Consider the following 20,224-nt stretch of genomic DNA (forward strand, 5'->3'; position numbering starts at 1 on the left):
GATTTTGAGTCGTTCTGTAGTCAGTTAACTTTCTCTCTGAATAAATCCTATGATATTTTCTTAGAATTTTGGTACAGCCTTGATACTGTCCTATTCCTTCTGGTCAAAAACTTCTAGTACCTATTCTTCTGAACAACTCTTTTAGACTTTTAATTTCTTATGGACAATTAAAATTGCTTGCACTGGACTTATTTTCTAAGTTCCAAAGTTTTCTATTGAATGTGTTTATTATTATTATTTATAAATAATCACTGAGCGAGGGGCCAAACTCTTCCCTTTGTTTGTTCTTCATCTAATTAAAATCATACTAAAGGAGAAGCTATTCACTAATGTTGTGGCAGATCTTCCCATCCCAATATTTTTTTTCAGTCAGATCAAGCTGTTCCTACATCTAGCACACATCTCTGTTCCTTTCAGCTCTAAAATTCTATGGTTTTGTGATTTCTGCCTAGGTGTTTTCATCTCCAAATATTTCTGTTCCTTACCCTCCTTTTCTAAAAAATCTGTCTACACAAATTATGATGGTTTTGAGTCTATATAAATATCTGCCAACATGGCAAGTCACCCACTATTTTCATTATCCTTAAAGACTCACAGATCACTAGCACTGGTGGACTTTAGAAATCATCTGGTCTGGCTATTTTGTTTTAAGAGCTGGAACATTAGTGATTTAGTGGTAAAATTCTTGGCTGTAAGTTCCTCATTTTATAGAAGACACAGCTTGGGCCCAGAGATGTAAAATGATTCATCTGTGCCTCAAAGCTTACTGTGGCAGAGCAGGAACCAGAACCCAGGTCTCATGACTCAAAGCCCAGTGCTCCTGCTGTCCCATTAGGGCTTCAAGTTGATTTTATAGGCGCCAGTTTCCCAGACAATATACAAACACTCATTAAAATATAAACACATTCTCTTCCCTGTTCTCACTTACCTAGCTGTGAAACTGTGTTTGTAGAGTCTATCATTAGGAATTATGCGGGTGGGAAAGACCTTATCCCTTTCCTATCCATGGGCAGCAACAGTCAGCATTAGTAGTGCCCAAGTTTAGCCTTTAAAACAGAACTTTTGGAAGCCAGAGCAAACCCAAGAGATGCTGCTCCAATGTTCCTTTTGAAAGATTTGAAATGCCACAGGAGGTGATATGGGAGCTCAGCCACCTCACTTAGGTTTAGCTCTTTAGAGTTTCAATCGTTTCTCTAAGAGATCAACTGGTTACAAAGGAGTAGGACTGGAAATTCACTCTTTATATTAGCCTCTAGTATTGATAGAGTGGTCCTTGGTCTGGTAACTCACCCCCTCGATGGTCCAGTTTTCAGTTGAGACTGGCGGATCTATTTCTGTGAGTGACTCAAATTGGATATACTTTGGCCAGATCTCAGTTCTTCCTCAGATCCCGGTCTTCCTCTTCTTGCTTGTTATGAGTTATTATGAACCTGGGTACAGAGGCTCTCCACCGAACCATCCTTTAAGAGGTCTGAATTCAATGCCCACTGAGGCTTGTATGGTGTCAGCAGTTTGTCTGATATTTAGGGTATTATTGTATCACCTGGTGTGTCTTTAATTTTTTTGGATTGAACCTGTGACTTCATTGATGTAGAGAACTGCTAGTGAGTTCTACCTCTACTAGTACCGATGGAACTTATAGTCCATTTATGAATTGCCCTACAACATATAGTCTTAAAAATTACATGAAAACATTGAGAGGCTAAGTGAATGTCCCAGGGTCATACAGCCAGTGTGTGTCAGAGGCCAGACAAGAACCCAGGTGTTCCTGGCTTCAAGGTCAGGTCCATATATATTACTATGCTTGTTAGCATAGACATTCTTGATTGGATTTATAGAAACTGTCCTCCTTAATTTGGAAGAAAAACAAACAGTTCTTGTCATAATCCTGGAACTCAGTTAAGAGATGGAATTCCCCTTCACCACCCCAATCAGGAGCTGTTTACTTCCAACCAGCCAGATGGAATCCAAAGGGCATAATCTATAACATATTTTCATAGAAACCTAATGTGAGGGATTCAGTCCTTTGTAAAAATGAAAACTAGCAAGATAAAGGTACACAGGAGTCAAAATAAGCACTCGCTTACAGGATTAAACATTTAAAGTTCAAAGATTATAGAGATCCTTTAGTCTGAGGTGTCCTAGGCTACAACTTCTAAGTGAGGCCCCAATTAAAAAGTAATTGGGAAATGTTTAACCAAAGTAATAAAAATGCAATAAAATATAATGTTAATTTGTGGTTTTCTGAGTCAATATGCAGCCCCAGGGAGTTTCTATTTGGGGCTGACATCACCGTTGTAGTCCAACTCCCTCTCTTGACAGAAAAAAACAGACCCCAAGACATTAAGTGATTTTACAAGGTAGTTAGTAGAAGAGGTGTAATTTGAACTCAGATCATCTGCCTCTAAAGCTTTCCTCTGTATTATGCAGCCTCTGATGTAGCAATGTAAAGCATTCTAGAGATTGCCCTATGTGAAGATAAATTAATTAAGCTGGGCATGTTTAAAGGGATGTTTGACCTAAGGTTATGATTGGGGAGGACAACTCAGTTATCTCATACATGATCCCTTGGTGTCACTGTCAGCCGGAAACACCAAGGATGGATGGGGCATGGGCATGGCCCCATATGACTACTCTGCTGTTAAATATCTTTGCTGTTGATGTGATTGTAGAGCCATAAATGTAGGCCTGAGAGGGATCTTAAAGGTCACTGAGTCCAACCCCCTCATTTTACAGATGCTAGAACTGAGTACCAGAGAGGTAAAGGTCACACAGGTAGGGGCAGAGGCAGGTCTTGAATCTGGATTTCTGACTCCAAATCCAGTGCTTTGGCTACTGGGCCATGCTGCTTCCCAAAAGTCATGTGTATGTTGTATCAGTTTTGAACCCAGTCATAGGATAGCAATCTTGGTGCAAGAACACCTATCTTATAATTATGTAAATATACTCTATACCTATGCCAAATCTGTCCCCCACATCTGGAATGAACTCCCTCCTCACATCTGCTCTTCAGAAACTAAGGTTTCCTTCAATTGCTTTCAATTTCCTTCGATGCTCAGCTCAAGGGCCACCTTCTCCATGAGGCCTGTCCTTGTTACTACATGCTAGGTTCCAGTGGCCTTATCCCTTTATTTTGAACATATTTTATATGCACTTATATAAAGGAATGGGACGCACTTGGATGGCAGGTGTATTGCCCATATGGCCCTTACACTGGAGTGGTCTAGCTCATTGTCTGTGGATAAATTCACACTGTTAGGATAAACAGACCCATGAGATCAAGTACTAATAGCAAAACCCAGTCTAATGACATGAAGTTATTTATCATACTTGTGTCAGTTATGCATATGGCAGTCATCACAAAAAGTGAAACTAGATCCCCTCATTGGACCTATGATGGGAATCATTTTTAACCCTTTCCTGGAGTTCTAGAACAAGGAAACTCCTCATCCAGCCACCCACATGAGCCCTGGTCCTCTTCATATATCAAGTAGGGGAAGGTTGGCTGTCCTCAATGAAAGCTTTGGGAAGAGTAGGGCTCCCAAAGAGATCCCTGACCTGGTACAACTCAATCTCACATCCCCCAAGGTTCAGGGTTAAGTGTAAGCACCTGCTGTCGGTCAGGAAGGGGAGGTGGAGGTGGGTGTGAGGTGAGATCTCAGCCTTTGGCAGGCCAATGAAATAATAATAATTTATTACAAAATGCTGAAAAAGGAGTTATTCTAAGTGAGAAAAAGGTAAAATCTTTTATTTGGCTAATATGGAATAAGGAATAAGGTTCAGCTCTTTGCTTTAGTCAGGGAGTGAGACTATTCAATCCAATTCTAATCCTCCTAAACTGCCCTAAATTGGGTATCTAGGAGTAAGGAAGCAAGGGACTTTAAAATGGAAGGAAGCCAGGGGTGGCTAGGTGGTACAGTGAATGGAGTATCAGCCTTGGAGTCAGGAGGACCTGGGTTTAAATCCGGCCTCAGACACAACACAAAAACTAGGCATGTGACCTTAGGCAAGTCACTTAAACCCAATTGCCCTCCAAAAAGCAAAAAAAATAAAATAAAATGGAAGGAAGCCCCTAGGTCTTTTTAAGGAAAACTCAGGAAAATTCATGCTTCTAGAAACCGTGAAGACCTTTCCTCACTTCTACACTGTATCTCTGAGAATCAGCTAGGTCACCGAAAGATAATCATGTAGTTTGTGAATTCTGTGGACTCTTTGTTTCCCCTCTTTTCTTCAGGTATTTCCAGGTTTCAATGTACCTTCAACTCAGGTCTGGGGAGCAGGAAGAAATCTCACTTCCTGTAGTCTCCAGTGAATACCTGCCTCGCTGGGATCAGCCCCCTTCCTCACTCTCTCTGAGGTGCTGCTAAGACATCAAAGGGAAGGGCTGGAATCCCCAGAATGAAGGTAGGTGAGCCAGAAAAGTCAGCTTCAAGCATGGGCTGGCTGTAGCCATATGGTACATGGTTAGGTGATGACACATAGCATACTCTCAGTCAAATTCTTCACATTTATTGACTAGAACATTAATTCCATGTCCAATAGGTTTTGTTTTGTTCCTATATTCAATTTCTATCTGATGCAGTTTGCAGGAGATAGTAGTAGAATATGGCAAGGAGACACGATGCTTGTTGATAGGACTCGAGGCCAAGGTGCCCACCATTTAGAAAGCGAGTGTCATGAGATAGGTGATATCCCATTAGCTGAGGCAAAGAGAAAGGTTTCATATCACAGTGACAACACCATGACAATTGCTAGAGACATTAAGAGTGAAAGGCAAAGGGAAGTGGAGAGAGGAAAATATAGTGAGGATTGGAGAAGGTTAGTGTGCACACGGCTGCTTGTCTACTTGGGAAACACTGTGACCACATCATAGCCCTCAGGGGGGGTCACTCGCTCCCGGGCATGCTTTTCACAATAGATGCAGTCCTCCACAAAGAAATGGCCCTTCTGCTTCAGGTTGGTCCCACAGTCACTGCACACGTAGCACTCTGGGTGCCGATGCTTGTCTCGAAGCTTCACAAATATACCGCTGTGAAAAAAGAGACTCTTGTTAGTCCAGGAAATCCACGTGGCTGATGAGGGTCACAGGATCATAGATTTAGAGCCAAGAAGAACCTTAGAGGTGATCGATTCCAACCCACTCATTTTAAAGACTTGGAGGCTAAGGCTCAGAGAAATTAAGGGACTCTCCCATGATCTCACAGTTCAGACTCAAGACTAGAACCCATGTCCTCCTATCTTCAAGATCAATCTTCTATCCATCATATTGCTCATGGGCCCTGCCTGGGGCTGGGACACTTGCTCCCTGATAAGGCAATAGAAGCCACCTTTTCTCACAGCCAAAAATGATGGGAAAATGTGGGCAAAACAAATGTAGGATCACAGAAGGGAACTTAGAGCTCAGCTGAAGGTAGGAGAAGGGGAAAGGGTGCTTACTCTCCCATGGGGCTCATCTGCCAACTAATGCCCATTTGGCAGAGTATTCCTACACACTTGGTGTTCAATATTGGCATCATCTGTGCCTGAGTGAGCGACCCATTCTGGATTTCATTACAGATGAAATGGGGGGGTGGGTAGGTCAGTACTTACACAATGCCAGTGCCACATTTGTCGCACATGGGCAGCTTCTGGGCATTTCCAATCGATGCAGCAACTTTGGTAACAGGTGCCTTCACACTTCTGAATCCTGAAGGTTTATTGGGGTCCCCTTAAATGTGGAGGACACATCAGGTAAGATGGAAAATAAAATAACACTCATATAGAAAATTTAAGTTTACAAAATACTTTTACATATTTTCTCTTTTCTTTTCTTTTCTTTTTTTGCCTTTTGGAGCGCAACTGGGGTTAAGGTTACATGGCTAGTTATTTTTGTGTGTGGGTGTTAAGTGTCTGAGGCCGGAACTGAAATCAGGTCCTCCTGACTCCAGGGCCGGCGCTTTACTCACTGCACCACCTGGCCACCCCTCCATATTTTCTCTTCTGAGTCCCAACAACCCTGTGAGTTGGTGCTACAACGATTATTGTCATCTTCATTTCATAGGCAGGAAACTGAGGGTCCAAGAAGTTAAATCATTTCCCCAAGTTTCCACAGCTAGTAAATATCAGAGATGGGTTCTGACCTCAGGTTTTCCTGACTCCAGGTCCAGCACTCTCTTATCTATTTCATTATTTAGCATTTGTCAATGCTTGGCCACTAGAGAGAGCTAGAATTGGGGTTTACAGATGGGGAAAACCAAAGCAATGAAAAACAGGTCTTTTAAGACTTGAGATAGTGCCATAATTAAGAGTTCAGTACCTGGTCATTGGCTCGACCCAGAGAGGGCCAACTGAGGGTCAGCCTTGAGGCAATGTGATACAGTCTTAGGGCCCTTATGACAAACAAATGAAGAAAAAATTGGAAAGATCCTGCTGTTTTGGGTTGGTATTTACTGATGTATTAAAGAAAGTACTTATCTAGCACAGGCATACTGACTGAAATTGGACTAGCTCATAAGTCACCAGATAGGTTTATGCTAATTAAGGAAGGTAGAGAAGCAGCATCTGTAGCTGGCCAGGGGAACCTCAGAGACCTTTTAATGTTTATTTTTTATTATTAGTGATTTGTAACATTTTTCAGTGTTGAGATTTCTTTTCTGAAAACTGTTCATATCCTTGGGCCATTTATCAATTTAGGGAATGGCTTCCTCTAATATGTGCCAATTCTCTATATATTTCACGGATATCAGACTTTTATCAAAGATATCTGATGTAAAGACTCCCCTGACCCCTCAAATAGAAAGGTTTTTTAAAAAAATATGCTCTAGGTTTGTTCCCTGCATTAGTTTTGTTCATGCAAAAGCTTTTTCATTTTGCTAACAAAAATAATCTCCTTTGTCTTTCATGGTGCCCTCTATCCTTTGTATGATTATGGATTTTTCCCCAATCATAGATCTGAAAGACAGCAACTTAAGAAAAATTGATGTCCCCTTTTCTGTTAAGGTCAATTATCCATTTGTAGTTTATTGTTGTACACAGTATAAACTGCTGGCCTAAATCTCTTTTCTGCCAGACTGTTCCAATTTTTTTTTTCAGTTTTCTGTGAAGATTTAAATAGATAGTCCTTCCCCTAGCAATTTTTTTTTTGGTTTATCATACATGGAGTTTATTGTGTTCAATTGTTTCTGAAATCTTAATTATCTAATATGTTCTACTTATCAACTCTGATCCAATAGGTCAATAAATAGCACCTACTATATGCCAAGCACCATGCTAAGTGCTGGGTATTGTACTAAGCACTTTGGAAATGATTTTTTTCCAAAACCAAACTCTCCCTGAAGCCCCTAAAGTGTTTTCATGTTTGTTAGCCTTACAAATCTGAAACTCTTGTAAGCTTGTTGTCTGCTGAAAATTTGGAAACACACACACACACAACACTAAATGCTTTTTCAAGCATTGGGAGCTCGTCCAGAAAACGTTCTTTTTTTTCCCTGACGTTAGCACATCAGGACATCTTTGGCCAACTTCACTATGAAAAGGAGGAAACTGCAATGATTTCCTCTACCTGGATGACTCCAAAGCACAAACCAGCTGTTGAAACAAAGTCTTAGTGAGTACAAACACTAGTGTCAGGGAGCTTCTTGGGATTGAAAGAACAGTATTGATTCATCAGTGAACAGAGAAACATTTACTTCCCATTGATAACCAATGCAGGATGACAAGGAACGAAGTTTCTCAGAGATGTGTTGTCTGGTTACACGTGCTTGAGCTGATTATGTTGCTTGTGGAATGCATAAACCAACACTGAATATCACAGGAAGGGGAAGGATAGGGCTTACAATAACTGGATTCTACATTTAGTCATGTGTCTCCTGTTCCCATCACAAATGTGCCATTTACTGGAACTGGAATTATAGCTCATTATAGCTAGGAGAGACCTTAAAGGTCATCTAATCTATCACCCCTTAACTACCTTCACTGGAAAAAAAGAAAGAAAAAGAAGGACACAGACTCAGGGAGTTAAAGTGACTTTTTCATGGTCACACAGCTAGTTAAGGACTAAACAAGGAATGTAACTGGGCCTCCCAACTTCCAGTCTATTGTTCTTTGATTCAACATTTATTCAACAAGTATTTATTAAATGCTTACTTAATAAATGGCAACGAAAACAACTTTTGCCTTCAAGGGGTTTATATTTTACTGAGGAGTTGTGTGTTGGGGTAGGGAACAACATACATACAGATAAATTAATGCAAAATATTTGCAAAGTAATTTCAGATACACTGAGGTCATTAAAAAATGTGTTGTAGATCAGAAAAGTCATTGTGTGGGAAGTAGCCCTCGAGCTAGGACACTAAGGCTTCTAAGAGGTAGAAATGAGGAGGGAGTGAATTGCAGGCATGAGGAGAGAGCCTTGCAAAGGCACAGAGAGATAGACTTGAATACAGAGGACAACATGGAGGCTTGGAATGGAATGGAGAATGTATGAAGTCAGTCTGAAAAGATAGTTTAGAACCATAGTGGAAAGAGTCTTACTTAACAAAAGGAGCAGTTTGCATTTATCCTAGGGTCAATAGGGCGTCACTAATGTTCCTTGAGCAAGGAAGTGATTTGGTTAGACTGGTGGCTTTAGGAATATCAGTTTGGCAGTTAGGTAGCAAATGGATGGTAGACCACATAGAGTGGAGGCAGGGGGAATAATTAGGAAGCTTAACAACCAGCCTAGGCGAGAGGTGATGAGGGTCTGAACAAGAGAGAGTGATGGTCATGGTAGGAATGGACAGGTAGGAAGAGGTAGGAGAGACAAAATCAAGATGAACTGGCATCAAACTCTCTATTATACCCCACTTAATAGGATTCAAGCTTCTCTGTGGTGCCAAGCAGTAAGAATGTTTAAATTCAAATGAAATCTAGTATCTCTGGAAAGCCTTTCAGCCCAGACAGCCTCAGGCCTTCAACTGAAGTCAACAGCTGGTTATTTTTTCACTCTCAGTGGCACTCTGGGTGGCTTAATTGAGCTTATTTTAAGACATTCCCTAATTGCAAGGAGCTTGCCTCCTAAAATGGACAGAACAGAGTAATATAAGAAATTCAACAACTTAGGGAAATACAGAAGCTCAAAAAACCAGGTTGCATCAAGATTATATATACTTGGATGACTTCAGTCTGGGAGTGATATAAGTTTTATCTATTTTAAATTGAGATTCACTCCCCTGGGTACCCCCATTCCTAACACCACACATAATCTCCGATAGACTCTCTACAGTCACAGGCCAGTCAGCTTTACTTTTGGAAGGTCATGTATTTGGTGGGAGGTTGAACTAAATGACCTCTAAGAAGCTTCCTAGCTCCCCCATGCTAGGATCAGCCAGACCACTTCTTTGATCTTCCCCTACCTGGGTGGTAGGAGGAAAAGGGGCTGCAGTCATTAGTGTGCCTCAGTCAGTCACCCACATGAGTTGGTCCCAGTCTTTGTCACAGACTGTTCCCACTGGAAGGTTGTTCAGTACCACTCACTTCTTTTTTATCTTCTTGACTCCTTTCATATGCCTAGCTGCAAGGCTTTGCCTTGGAAGCCCAGCCTTCCCTGGGTCAGAGATTCTTAACATTTTGCAATCATGGACCCCACCCTTTGCAGTCTTATGAAATCTCTGGACCTTTTCCGGAATGTTTTTAAATGCATAAAATAAAATACATAGGATTACAAAGAAAAACAAGGACATTGAAAAACTATTGTCAAAAACATTTTTCAAGTTTTTTAAGTTTTAGAAGACTACCTTTCCTAGGAAGTCTTTTTTTTTTTTTAACATTGCTCTGGATCTAGGCTGACCTTATCAGGAGTCCTCAGAATTAATTTTTAAAAGAGAACACCTAAAATGGATTTCCCTGAGTACTGTCTGTTCCCTCCCTAGAACAAAGATCAACGAGTGTCTTTGTCCTCAGTGGCTGCCATATCATACCTTTTTCCACAAGGGTTACCCAGGAGGGAAAAACAAGAGAGCAAACTAGGAAATACATGGCAGATGAGGCAAAGGCCAATGTTACACTCTTCTCTGGGTCTGAGAAAATGAGAGGGAAAGCAAAAATACTGGGTGTGTGCCACAGTCAAGATCCCAAAAGACCCTGCTGGGCTAGAATTGCTAATCAATCAAGTATTTATTAAGCATTTGTTATACGCCAGGCACTGCACTTAAGTCAGGGAGCACTCTGGTCAGGAATTTCACATGAGTGTCAATGAGAATTTCTTGAGAGAATTTTAAGGGAAGAGGGAAGAGGGACAGTAGGGGAAAATGATGGGCTGGAATGTAGACATGGAGAGGGAGGAATGAAGCTAGAAGGAGAAATTTTCTTCCAAAGGCAATACAAAAGAGGTTAAGAATCTCTATTGTAATGTCTCTAATTAGTAAAGATTCCAGGATCCAGGATCTAGGAGGTCTTCTCTTAGTGGTGCTTTCCCAAGCCCTGTCACCTCCCTTCTTCAGAATGTGCTCTCTAAAAAAGGTAGCCATTTATTAGATGATGGAGAGGAAGGAGAAGAAGGGTAAGAAGGGTCTACATTGCATAGGATCATAGATTTGGAGCTGGAAAGGACGAAAATGAGGACCATAAGGGTTAAATGACTTTTCCAAGGCCACACAAATAGCATCAGGACCAGTATATAAATCCAACTTCTCTGACTCCAAATAAAGTGCTCTCTCCATTATAACTCCCCTCCCTCCGCGGATGAAAAACAGGATCTCCAGGGAGGCCAAAGAGGCACATTTCAGGGTCTCAAATATTGACAAGAAGCCTGGAAAGATATTTGAGTCTGTCTCAGAGGCCATGGGGGACCGGCTCATCTGGGTACTCATTGGATCAAAGATTTGGGAGCAAGGGAGCCCTTGACTCTTGCCTTCTGATGATCCTGCCTGAAACAGCTCCTGATGCTCTGTGGTTCTGGCTGGTCTAAGAATGATTACAGGACCACAATCACACCTTCTGGGGCAGGATTCACTATCCAATCTCTTTTTGTTGCTTTGAGAACTAAAGACGGTACATCCCTTCCCTCTCCTAGGAGGGAAAGTCCGCATTGCATTTTGTCCTTCCTCCTAAAAGACTCCTAAAGGAAAGCAGAGTCACTGGGTTTTGTTTCTGATTCATTTTAACCATATCTGTCATCGTCCCTTGCCCTCAGACCTTCATATCCTTTCCAAGCCCAACAGGAAGGCTGCCTTTGGGCTTACCGAAAACCAATGGGGTGGAGAGAGAAACTTTATAATTAGAAACAACTCATGAGGGAAAAAGCTTCACAAAGCTTATGAGTGAGGGAATTCTGGTTCGCTCATTTACTAACAGCATGACCCTGGGCAAGTCCCTTCCCCTAATTTAAGCCATAGTTCCTTCCACCATAAAATGAGGAAGCTATACTTGAGGATTTCTAAGGTCCTTTTAAGCATGAACATTCTATGTTCTGTGACCCTAAGACATTTATATAGACAGAACACTGGAAACACAAAGGAAGTATCTAGCTTAACATCCAATTTCTTGAAATAGGAAATAGTACTTTTGGGTGATTGTGTACAAAAGCTAAATCTTTTTCAGATTTTTAGGCAAACTCTTTCTCTGTGCTCAGTGGCTCCTAATCTGGAAAGTACACAATGAAATAATGCGAAACAAAAGTAGAATCACTACATACTAGCATATACACTAACCATGACCTAATAAGAGAAAAAGGGAAGAAATATGAATGACAAAGACTCCTGATGGGGATTCCAAAGGGGTGAATAAGGTTATGAGAGGCTATGGGCTGAGATGTTGGGTTTGGGTTTTTTGGACCAGGACTGAGATTGCATGTACATGGACAATTTCCATTGAGGAAACTCTCTCCCTTCCAAAGAACATCAGCCAATGTTCTGCAATTTGGTCTTAGTGAGTTTCCATTGGACACTGAATGACTTGCTCAGGGTTACTTAGCCAGAATATGTCAGTGGAAAGACTTGAAGCAAAGTTTTCCTCACTCTGAGGCTGGCTTTCTATCCATTACACCATATCATCTCCCTTGCAATATTTATAGATTAATAGTTACAACTAGGGGAGGCTAGGTGGTGCAGTGAATAGAGCACCAGCTGTGGAGTCAGGAGGACCTGTTCAAATCTGGCCTCAGACACTTAGCACTTAACTAGCCATGTGACCTTGGGCAAGTCACTTAACCCCAATTGCCCTCCAAAAAAAAAGAGTTACAACTAGCCAATAACATTTAAGTTACAGAAATAGTTAATTAAAATAAAAATGGTTTCCAAGTATGCGTAACAGAAACACTAAAAAAAAAGAAAGAAAATGCTAACACCCCCAAACAGGGGGGGAACCAACTCAAATGGCAACACCACTTACCTTTCTCCTCGGACTCTAGAATTTCTTGCAAAACCAGGAACGAGGTGGACTGTTTGGGTGGTTCATTTGGCTCCTGCTTCTCCTGTAGCATCTTGTAAACTTCTGAGTCTCTAGCTATGCCAAGGTTACTTGAAGGCTGGCTGTGTTCTAAGCTATAAAGAATGTTTGGAAATTCATAATGAGCAATCACGAGTTTTAAAAAGTTATCTTCTTCCCTCCCTTCAAAAATAAGAAACAAAATACCAAACAAAAATCATCCCCCAAGATGAAAGCTGAAGCTGTCTCCCATTCCAACAATGTGCAATTTTAGCTGACCAGGGTTACAGACCAAGCAAAAACAACTTCTTCCAAATGGTTACAGTAACTCAGTTATAACAGAAATTTTGAGATAGACCTTTTCTGGTAACCGAAAAAAAAATTCCAACAACATCTAGAGCAGGTGTTCTTAGCTATTTTTGAGGCATGGACCCTTTTGGCAGTCTTCATTTGAGAATAATGTTCTAATGCAGAAAATAAAGTATGTAGAATGACAAAGGAAACAATTCTATTGATATGCAGTTTAAAAAATATTCAGAAAACAAGTTCATGGAACCCCAGGTTAAGAATCCCTGATTTAGAGACAGATTTTTATTATTTCATTCAAGTCCAGTTGCGTGAACTATGGGTTCTTTACATAAGCAAGTGTGGGGATGCGTGTGGTGTTTACGGATCTGTGATTTCATTGGCGTTAAGGAACTCCCAGTGAGGAAATGTCCTTCATCAATGAAGATCTGCAAAGGTTCTGAAGATAGTGTTAGATAGCTGCCTGGGGCACCCAGAGGAAAAGTGACTTGCCCAGGGTCTGCTCTCTATCCACTGTACCACCAATATGTATAATGATGTTAATTACGAAAAAAAAAAAAAAGTAATGCTGCCTCAAGAACAGCCCAAGAGGAAATTTGTTCTTCACAGCAGCATAATGCATAAGGAAAAGGCTCATTCCTACAACTGACCTCAAAGTAAACTGAGATTACCAGGCACTCTGGCCTCTAAAGAAAGGGAACATGTCCATAATGCTTGTACACAGTAGGAATTTAATAACTGCTGACTTAAACTAAATCCCATTATGCCCCACAGTTATGATTCTGGGAACTTGGAGAGAAGGATCAAAAGCTAAGATTATCTTTATACTCATATGAATAAAAGAGAAGATCTCTTCATTAAACTCATACAATTAGATAATCTCCCCTCCCTGTTACACTAGCTGGTATTACAATGATTCAGATAGGTGGGATAAATGTTACAACCCTACTCTCCATCCTCCTTCTTGTCTCCCCTTTCTGTCAAAGCTCCAACATCCAATCTGATTATCAGACTCGAGGAATCCACAAGAAGACATGAATGATTCATAGATTGTTTTTCGTTACATTTTAAGAGAGAGCTTAATTTGTTGTTCAGTTATTTTAATCAGGTCTGACTCTTCATTACTCTGTTTTGAGTTCCCATGGCAAAGATACTGGAGTGGTTTGCCATTTCTTTTTCCAGCTCATTTTACAGATGAGGAAATTGAGGTAAACAGGGTTAAGTGACTTGCCCAGAGTCGCACAGCTAGTAAGTGTCTTAAGGCCAGATTTGAACTCATAAAGATGTCTTCCTGACTTCCAGGCCCAGTTCTCTATCCACTGCACCACCTAGTAACTCCTTCCATAATCAATCACTAGTGTAAAGTGTAGGAAAGACTTGGTCTTGGAATACTGTGGAATAAATGGCCCTGGGCAAGCTCCCACAGCCAGCAGCCCTCTGCTTTCCCCAAGCACCCAGGAAGTGGAATTGCTCCCTTAATCACTCACGAATCTCAAAATCTAATACTTCCCACCTCATCCTTTCAGTTTGAAAAGCTAATTCTGGATCTGCTCCTAGAAAGCTGCCTGACAGGTAGGAGAAGGAAGGGAACTTCTCCATTGAGATGGTGTGGGGTATCTACGAGAGGATTCCAAATTCACCTTTCAGGGAATAGGTTCTTGTCCTAGACTTCTGTGAAATAGATAATGCTTTCATCCTGCTCCCTCCACCCCAGTACTCTAGGTTCACAATGGGGCAGAACATATGCTCACTTTTCTTCCAAGCTCCATTTTAGTAAGGGAGAATCTGCTTCGTATTTGGTCTCTGGGAGGAAAAGAAAACTCCAAAATCAGCTGGTATCCTCCCATTTCCCACCTCTCTGCTCTATCTTTTCCCTATATACACAGTAAAGATACTTTTTGTCCAATAGAGACCTTACTGGCATCATGATGGAAAAATGGACTGGCCCAGGTCCCTATGTCCTGATGAAACTTGTCTCTTTAGATGCAGCCAGCATCTTTTAAGGGAAGATAATCTAGTAGATAAACCATCAAAACAAAATGACCACCCATCAGATCTTCCCAATAACTTTAAGTATAAAATGTGCTCTGTAACTTAAAAGTATGAAAAGCACAATTTTCATCAAGTTGTAATCTATGAGCAAAGTTTTTTATAAAAATACTAATCCTGACTGATGGAGTCCAAATATAGATCAAAACACACTATTTTTCACTTTTTTGTGAGAAATATTTTTTTGTTTTTTCCCCCCTTGGTCTGTGTTGTCTTTCACAACATGACTAACATGGAAATATATTTTGTATGATTGCACATGTATAACTTATATCAAATTGCTTATTGTCTCAGGAAGGGGGTAGAAAGGAACAGAGGGAGAGAATTTGGAACTCAAAATGTTTTTAAAATAAATGTTAAAATTATTTTTACGTGCAATTGGGGAAAATGTTATTAAAACACTACAAAAATATTAAAATCCTAAAAATAAAATATTCATCTTGTTGGAGTATTTTATATTTATCAGTCCTTTTTTGGGAAAGAGGGCCATCCATTTTTACCACAGTTCTCTAGTCACAGAATCATCGCAGAAACTCGGAATTGGAAGAGGTCTTGGTGGCCATCCAAGCATCTATCCAGCACACAGAAAAGAATCCTATCTACAACCTATTTAGGAAAATGGTCCAGCCTTTGCTTATTAAGAGAGTACCTGTTTCCTCCTGAAGCATCCCATTCCACTTTATAAAAGTTCCAAGAAGTTTTGGGGAGTTGGTTGGTTTTTCCTTAAATAACAACTAAATTTGTCCATTTGCAGCTCCCAAATTCATTCTTGCCTCCTCCCACTGGGACCATGTAAAGCACGTCTCTTTTTCCACATACAAGCCCTTTAAATGAAGATAACTATCGTATGCTACTTGTCTCTTGTCTTCTTCAGGATAAACATCCCTGATCCTTTCACAGCATGTTCTTGAGGCTCTTTGCTACCCTGGTATTCTGAATTCTCATGAGCTTCTCAATGTCCTTCCTAAAATGTGGGCCCAGAATTGGGGATAATATTCATATGTGGTTTGACCAGAACAGAATACAGCAAGACTACTACATCAAGAGCAGTTGAAAACTATCCATTCATTTCTTTTTTTTAAAGGGGGAGGGCTACTATATCATATCACTCCTCAATTTGTCATAGATCGGTTGTCAGTTATATCATGTCAAGTTACATGGTGTCTGCTAGAAACGTAAAACTACAATTTTTTTAAACCATCATCACAGATCTTTAAACAAAAATAGAAAATTGTTGATGTCTTCTCTTTGGTTACTGCTACTTATCAAACCTTAAATCATTTAGTCCAATCCTCTGCCTGATTCATCAATCTCATTTATAACCTCCAGGGGATATCTAGCTTCTCCTTGAACACCTCATGTGATGTTAAACTCATTATGTCATGAGATAGACTATTAAATTGTTGGGCAGCTGTAATTACTAGCTAGCCCATTCTTCCTAGAATTTCAAATATATTTCCCTAAAATTTTTATCCATTAGATCCACTAGTCCCAATGCTACTCTTTAGAAACAAACACAATGAGATCTGTTCATCTTTCATGGGCTCTTCAAATATTTGAGGTTAATTGTGATTCTCATTGACATATGTAGCTATGGGTTTGGGAGCAGGGAAGAGGTTGTGTGTTATCTGGACTCAGAATCAGTTACTCCCCAACATACTGAGAGTTTGAACTGAAGCCTTGAAAAGGACACAATATGTCACAAACATTTATTTTTTTAACCAACTTCCTAAATTGGAAAGAGTCCCCATTCCTATTCTTAGAATAGGATGTTTGCTTTCTTTTCCCAGCTGTTGAATCTTAATCATTCCCTATAACATTAATCAGAGGGTTATTTATAAACTCTTCTTCCCTTCTTTCACTTTAGTTATCTTAAACTATAGAATAGCATCTACAGTATTTCAAAGGATCACAGATTTAGAGTTGAAAGGGACCATCTAGCCCAAATTCTTCATTTTATAGATGGGAAAACTGAAGTCCAGGATGTTTGCCCAAAACCACACAGGTAGAAAGTAGTAAAGCCAGGATCTGAACCCAGGTCCTCTGACACCCAATCTTTCATCTTTTCCACTGACCTATAGGATGATCCATCATTCCCTGTTATTTATTTTCAAGTTGTCTGAAGTAACCATTCAGGAGTTGCTAAAACCAGTATTTAGGAATTATAGTGTTATCAAACATTGTTTCCTGAAACAATTATCATCAAAAAAAATAGCCATCTTTGATGAAACAGACATTGAAGGAATCACAAAAGAACTTTGTGATTGACGTATGTCTAAAAGGAAGACATGTACAAATAGTGCCACAATCAACTGATATCAACTTTAGGGGAAATGCACATCACCAGAAACATGCATCAGGAAAATGTGACCAAAAAAAGCACACAAGTCTTAGGTGTTTACACAACTTCTTGCATAGTGTAAGGAATAGTGGCGGGGGAAGATGGGGAAGAAATGTAGCCTGTAATTGGGGGGAGAAGAAAGCTAGATTGAGATGGCTTCAGTAAGTACATCATTCATTAATGAACTACACTGAAGGAGTTGGATGCATGAGTCAAGACAATTACAGTATTGCTACAATTACAGGCTACATTTCTTCCCCATCTTCCCCCTGCCCCCCACCCAAAAAATTTGTCTTATAGCAAAGATGAAGACAGCCTATAATTACCACTATTTTTCAGTTTGCATTTAGGTATGTGTGTGTGTGTATGTATATATATATATATATAATGTATTTTCCTTTCAAAGAGACCTCATTTTATAAGCGTAGTTCATATTCATTATTGGATCAGTAGAAGATAAGTTGCTTATCAGCCCCCAAACTGTGATTATCAGCTCTTAGAAAGGCCAAGTTTCAATTAAGGAATTTTACACTTCTCTTTGTTCCTCTTTAAGGACAAAATGGGCTGGCATAATAGCTCCTAAGTCACTGGGAGAGGGATGACTTGTATTGGTATTCTCTTGATCAATATTTTCTGTCTTAGAGACAGATTATCTCAAAGACAATCTTAGACTGCTGTTGTAACACAGATTACTTAAATATTTAAAATATTTGAAGCATTTAAAGCATGTCTTTAGTGTTAGGGGCTTATGTACTCCCAGAAGCTTATCAGATGTGGAAAATTAACCATAAGGTGAGCAGCAGTAAGACCCCATCTTAGCCTCACTAATGAGAAAAGAAGTCTGGAGTAAAAAGATCAAATCTAAAAATAAAAAGAAGAAATTATGTTCCCAATAGAACAGTTATGACACAGAGATTATTTAGGGGGTTAGCTTGCAGTATTTGTGAGAGAATTAGTTATGTTCCCACAAAGAGAGCAGCTAGGGCTAATGCACCGTCTGCTAACGGATATTACAAGAGTCAGTATCCAAATTTTAAGGAACTGCCCAAAGACATCCACTGAAATCTATACATAAAACCAAGAAGAAAGCAGCGAGAAGATGGGTAAGATATGATGCCAATTGTTCATGTAATAACTACCATCATCTCCTTCTCTCAAAAGGGGATTTTGGAGGGACTCTAGACCAGAGTCAAGGATAAAGAAGTCTGGGAGAGGAAAGGGGAAAGGACTTTCTCACGGAAAGGAACTAGAAAAGAGTTTTTGGAAAATTCTTGGTGACTTGAATGAAAACCACAAATGTATGTCATCTAATCTGCAGATAAGACAAAGCCAAGAGGGAAAATTAATAGAGGCTTTATGATGTTGAAAATTTTTTTGACAGTCCTTTGACATTTTCAAAAGAATGGTACAGGATGGGATGACAGGAATGAAGGGAAAGGAAGAAAAGAGAAGAGAAGGGAGGAGAGAGAAGGGGATGGGAGAGGAGGGGAAGAGAAGTCCCTTTATCTCTTTTGCCTCAAAGTAACTATAGTCTCTAAGACTCTTAAGTTATGGAGGGGCTGCCCATTTGTATTGGTGGAGGGGGCCTCCAGTGAAAGTTCTTAACACTGATGGAATCAAAGATCTGGACAATTAATTCAGACAAATAATTTGAGATATCTAAGGCAATAATTTTTAAAATGCAAAAGTGTATTATAATGGAATTATTATAAGGAAGTAGGATCTCATCCAGGCTGAGATGGGGAACAAAGAATTGAAAGCTATAGAGAAGCAGATAGGAAAAAGAGAGCTATGTATATGATGGAAGGTAGCTTCAGAACTAGTTCATTAACGACAGTACTGATTGATGGACAGATGCCAAGTTGGAGGGAATTCTCTTGTGGTAAACAACACAGTTCTGTGCACAGCCCTTTCCAATTCAACATGGAGCATCAACATGGAGGAAGTCCTTGCACATACTCTATCTAATCCACAGATAACACGAAGAAGACTGGAAAAGCTAATAAAGGTTTTATGACACTGAAAATAATTTTGAAAGGCTAGAATGACTGATCAAAATTAACAAGATGGACTCACAGAAAGATAACTGTAAAGTCCCACAGTTTGTAAGTGGCAGAGTCAGGACCAGGACCACTTTGGGGCCATTCAGTTTTAAAAACTTAATGATTCAATTCAACTATGTAGCAGTTCATACAAACCAGACCTGGGTATTTAATTCATTGCAAACTCAATATGATATGTGAATTGGCTGCCAAAAAATCCAGTTCAATTTCAGGCTACACTAATAGAAATACGGTATCCAAAATAAATTATGTAACAGCCCTTTGTACTTGGACCTGGTCAAACCACATCTGCGAGTTTCTTCTGTCCTGATAAACTGGAGCAAGTCCAATGGAAGACAACTAAAATAACTAAAGGTCTTGATGTGGGTGTATCTGTGAGTACTGCTGGGCTATGCGAGGAGCTGAGGGGTCTTTAAGGCTAGAACTCAAGCTAGTCTTATTTAAGGCTCTCAAAGACTGTCTTATGGAAGAAGGATTAGATTAGCTCTGGGTAGTTGCATCAAACAAGGTGACACAACACCTTTTTATCCATTGTAATTACTGCACCATAAAAAAAGAGACGTGGACTTTTCAGAGGAGACAGGACCTGCCTGTGGCTAACCTGTTCACTTCCTCAAGGATTAGGAAGCTGAATGTGGGACAGGGCGGGGGGTGGGGGGTATGTCAGTGGGGAACTCAAAGGAAAAAGGCAAAATGGTAATATTATTTTCTGCTTGAGCCTAAGGGAAGGAAACGGACATTTAGAAACCAAAACTATGGAGTCCTCTTAAGGCCTCCATTAGGTCAGATGAATGCATAAAGGATGCTCAGGTTAAGGCTGCCTGAAGAGGGGAAATACCCGTTTTCTAACTAGGAGTCAGAGTACCTGGGTTCTAGCTCTGACTCTGGTCCTTACTGACTGTGTCTCCACACGAATCATCTAACTTCCTTTTAAAATGTATTTTTATTATTAATCTCTTTTGTTTTTCACATCGCTTTCATTTCTCCCCTCCCTTCTTCCCAGAGTGATTTAACATCTAATAAAGAATTAGGCATAAGTATTAGAGAATAACAAAGAGAGCACAAAGCATGGATGCTGCAATTT

At 40.1% G+C, this 20,224-nt stretch overlaps 1 protein-coding gene across 1 annotated transcript in view; it reads right to left on the reverse strand.

Annotated features, from left to right (window-relative positions):
- Positions 1-4,489: 4,489 nt before the first annotated feature.
- PDLIM1 (PDZ and LIM domain 1) overlaps positions 4,490-20,224 on the reverse strand; it is a 47,110-nt gene continuing 31,375 nt past the window's right edge. Inside the window, exons 5-7 of the mRNA XM_069099276.1 lie at positions 12,346-12,497; positions 5,590-5,707; positions 4,490-5,029 (exon numbers count right to left, since the gene is read on the reverse strand). Coding sequence (XP_068955377.1) covers positions 4,843-5,029; positions 5,590-5,707; positions 12,346-12,497 — 457 coding nt within the window. The 3' untranslated portion in view covers positions 4,490-4,842. The remainder of the gene's footprint in view (positions 5,030-5,589; positions 5,708-12,345; positions 12,498-20,224) is intronic.

This window comes from Petaurus breviceps, unplaced genomic scaffold (genome assembly GCF_028583685.1).
Source record: "Petaurus breviceps papuanus isolate PSGF00001 unplaced genomic scaffold, PetGlider_PUasm1.0 37, whole genome shotgun sequence".
Lineage (NCBI taxonomy): Eukaryota > Metazoa > Chordata > Mammalia > Diprotodontia > Petauridae > Petaurus > Petaurus breviceps.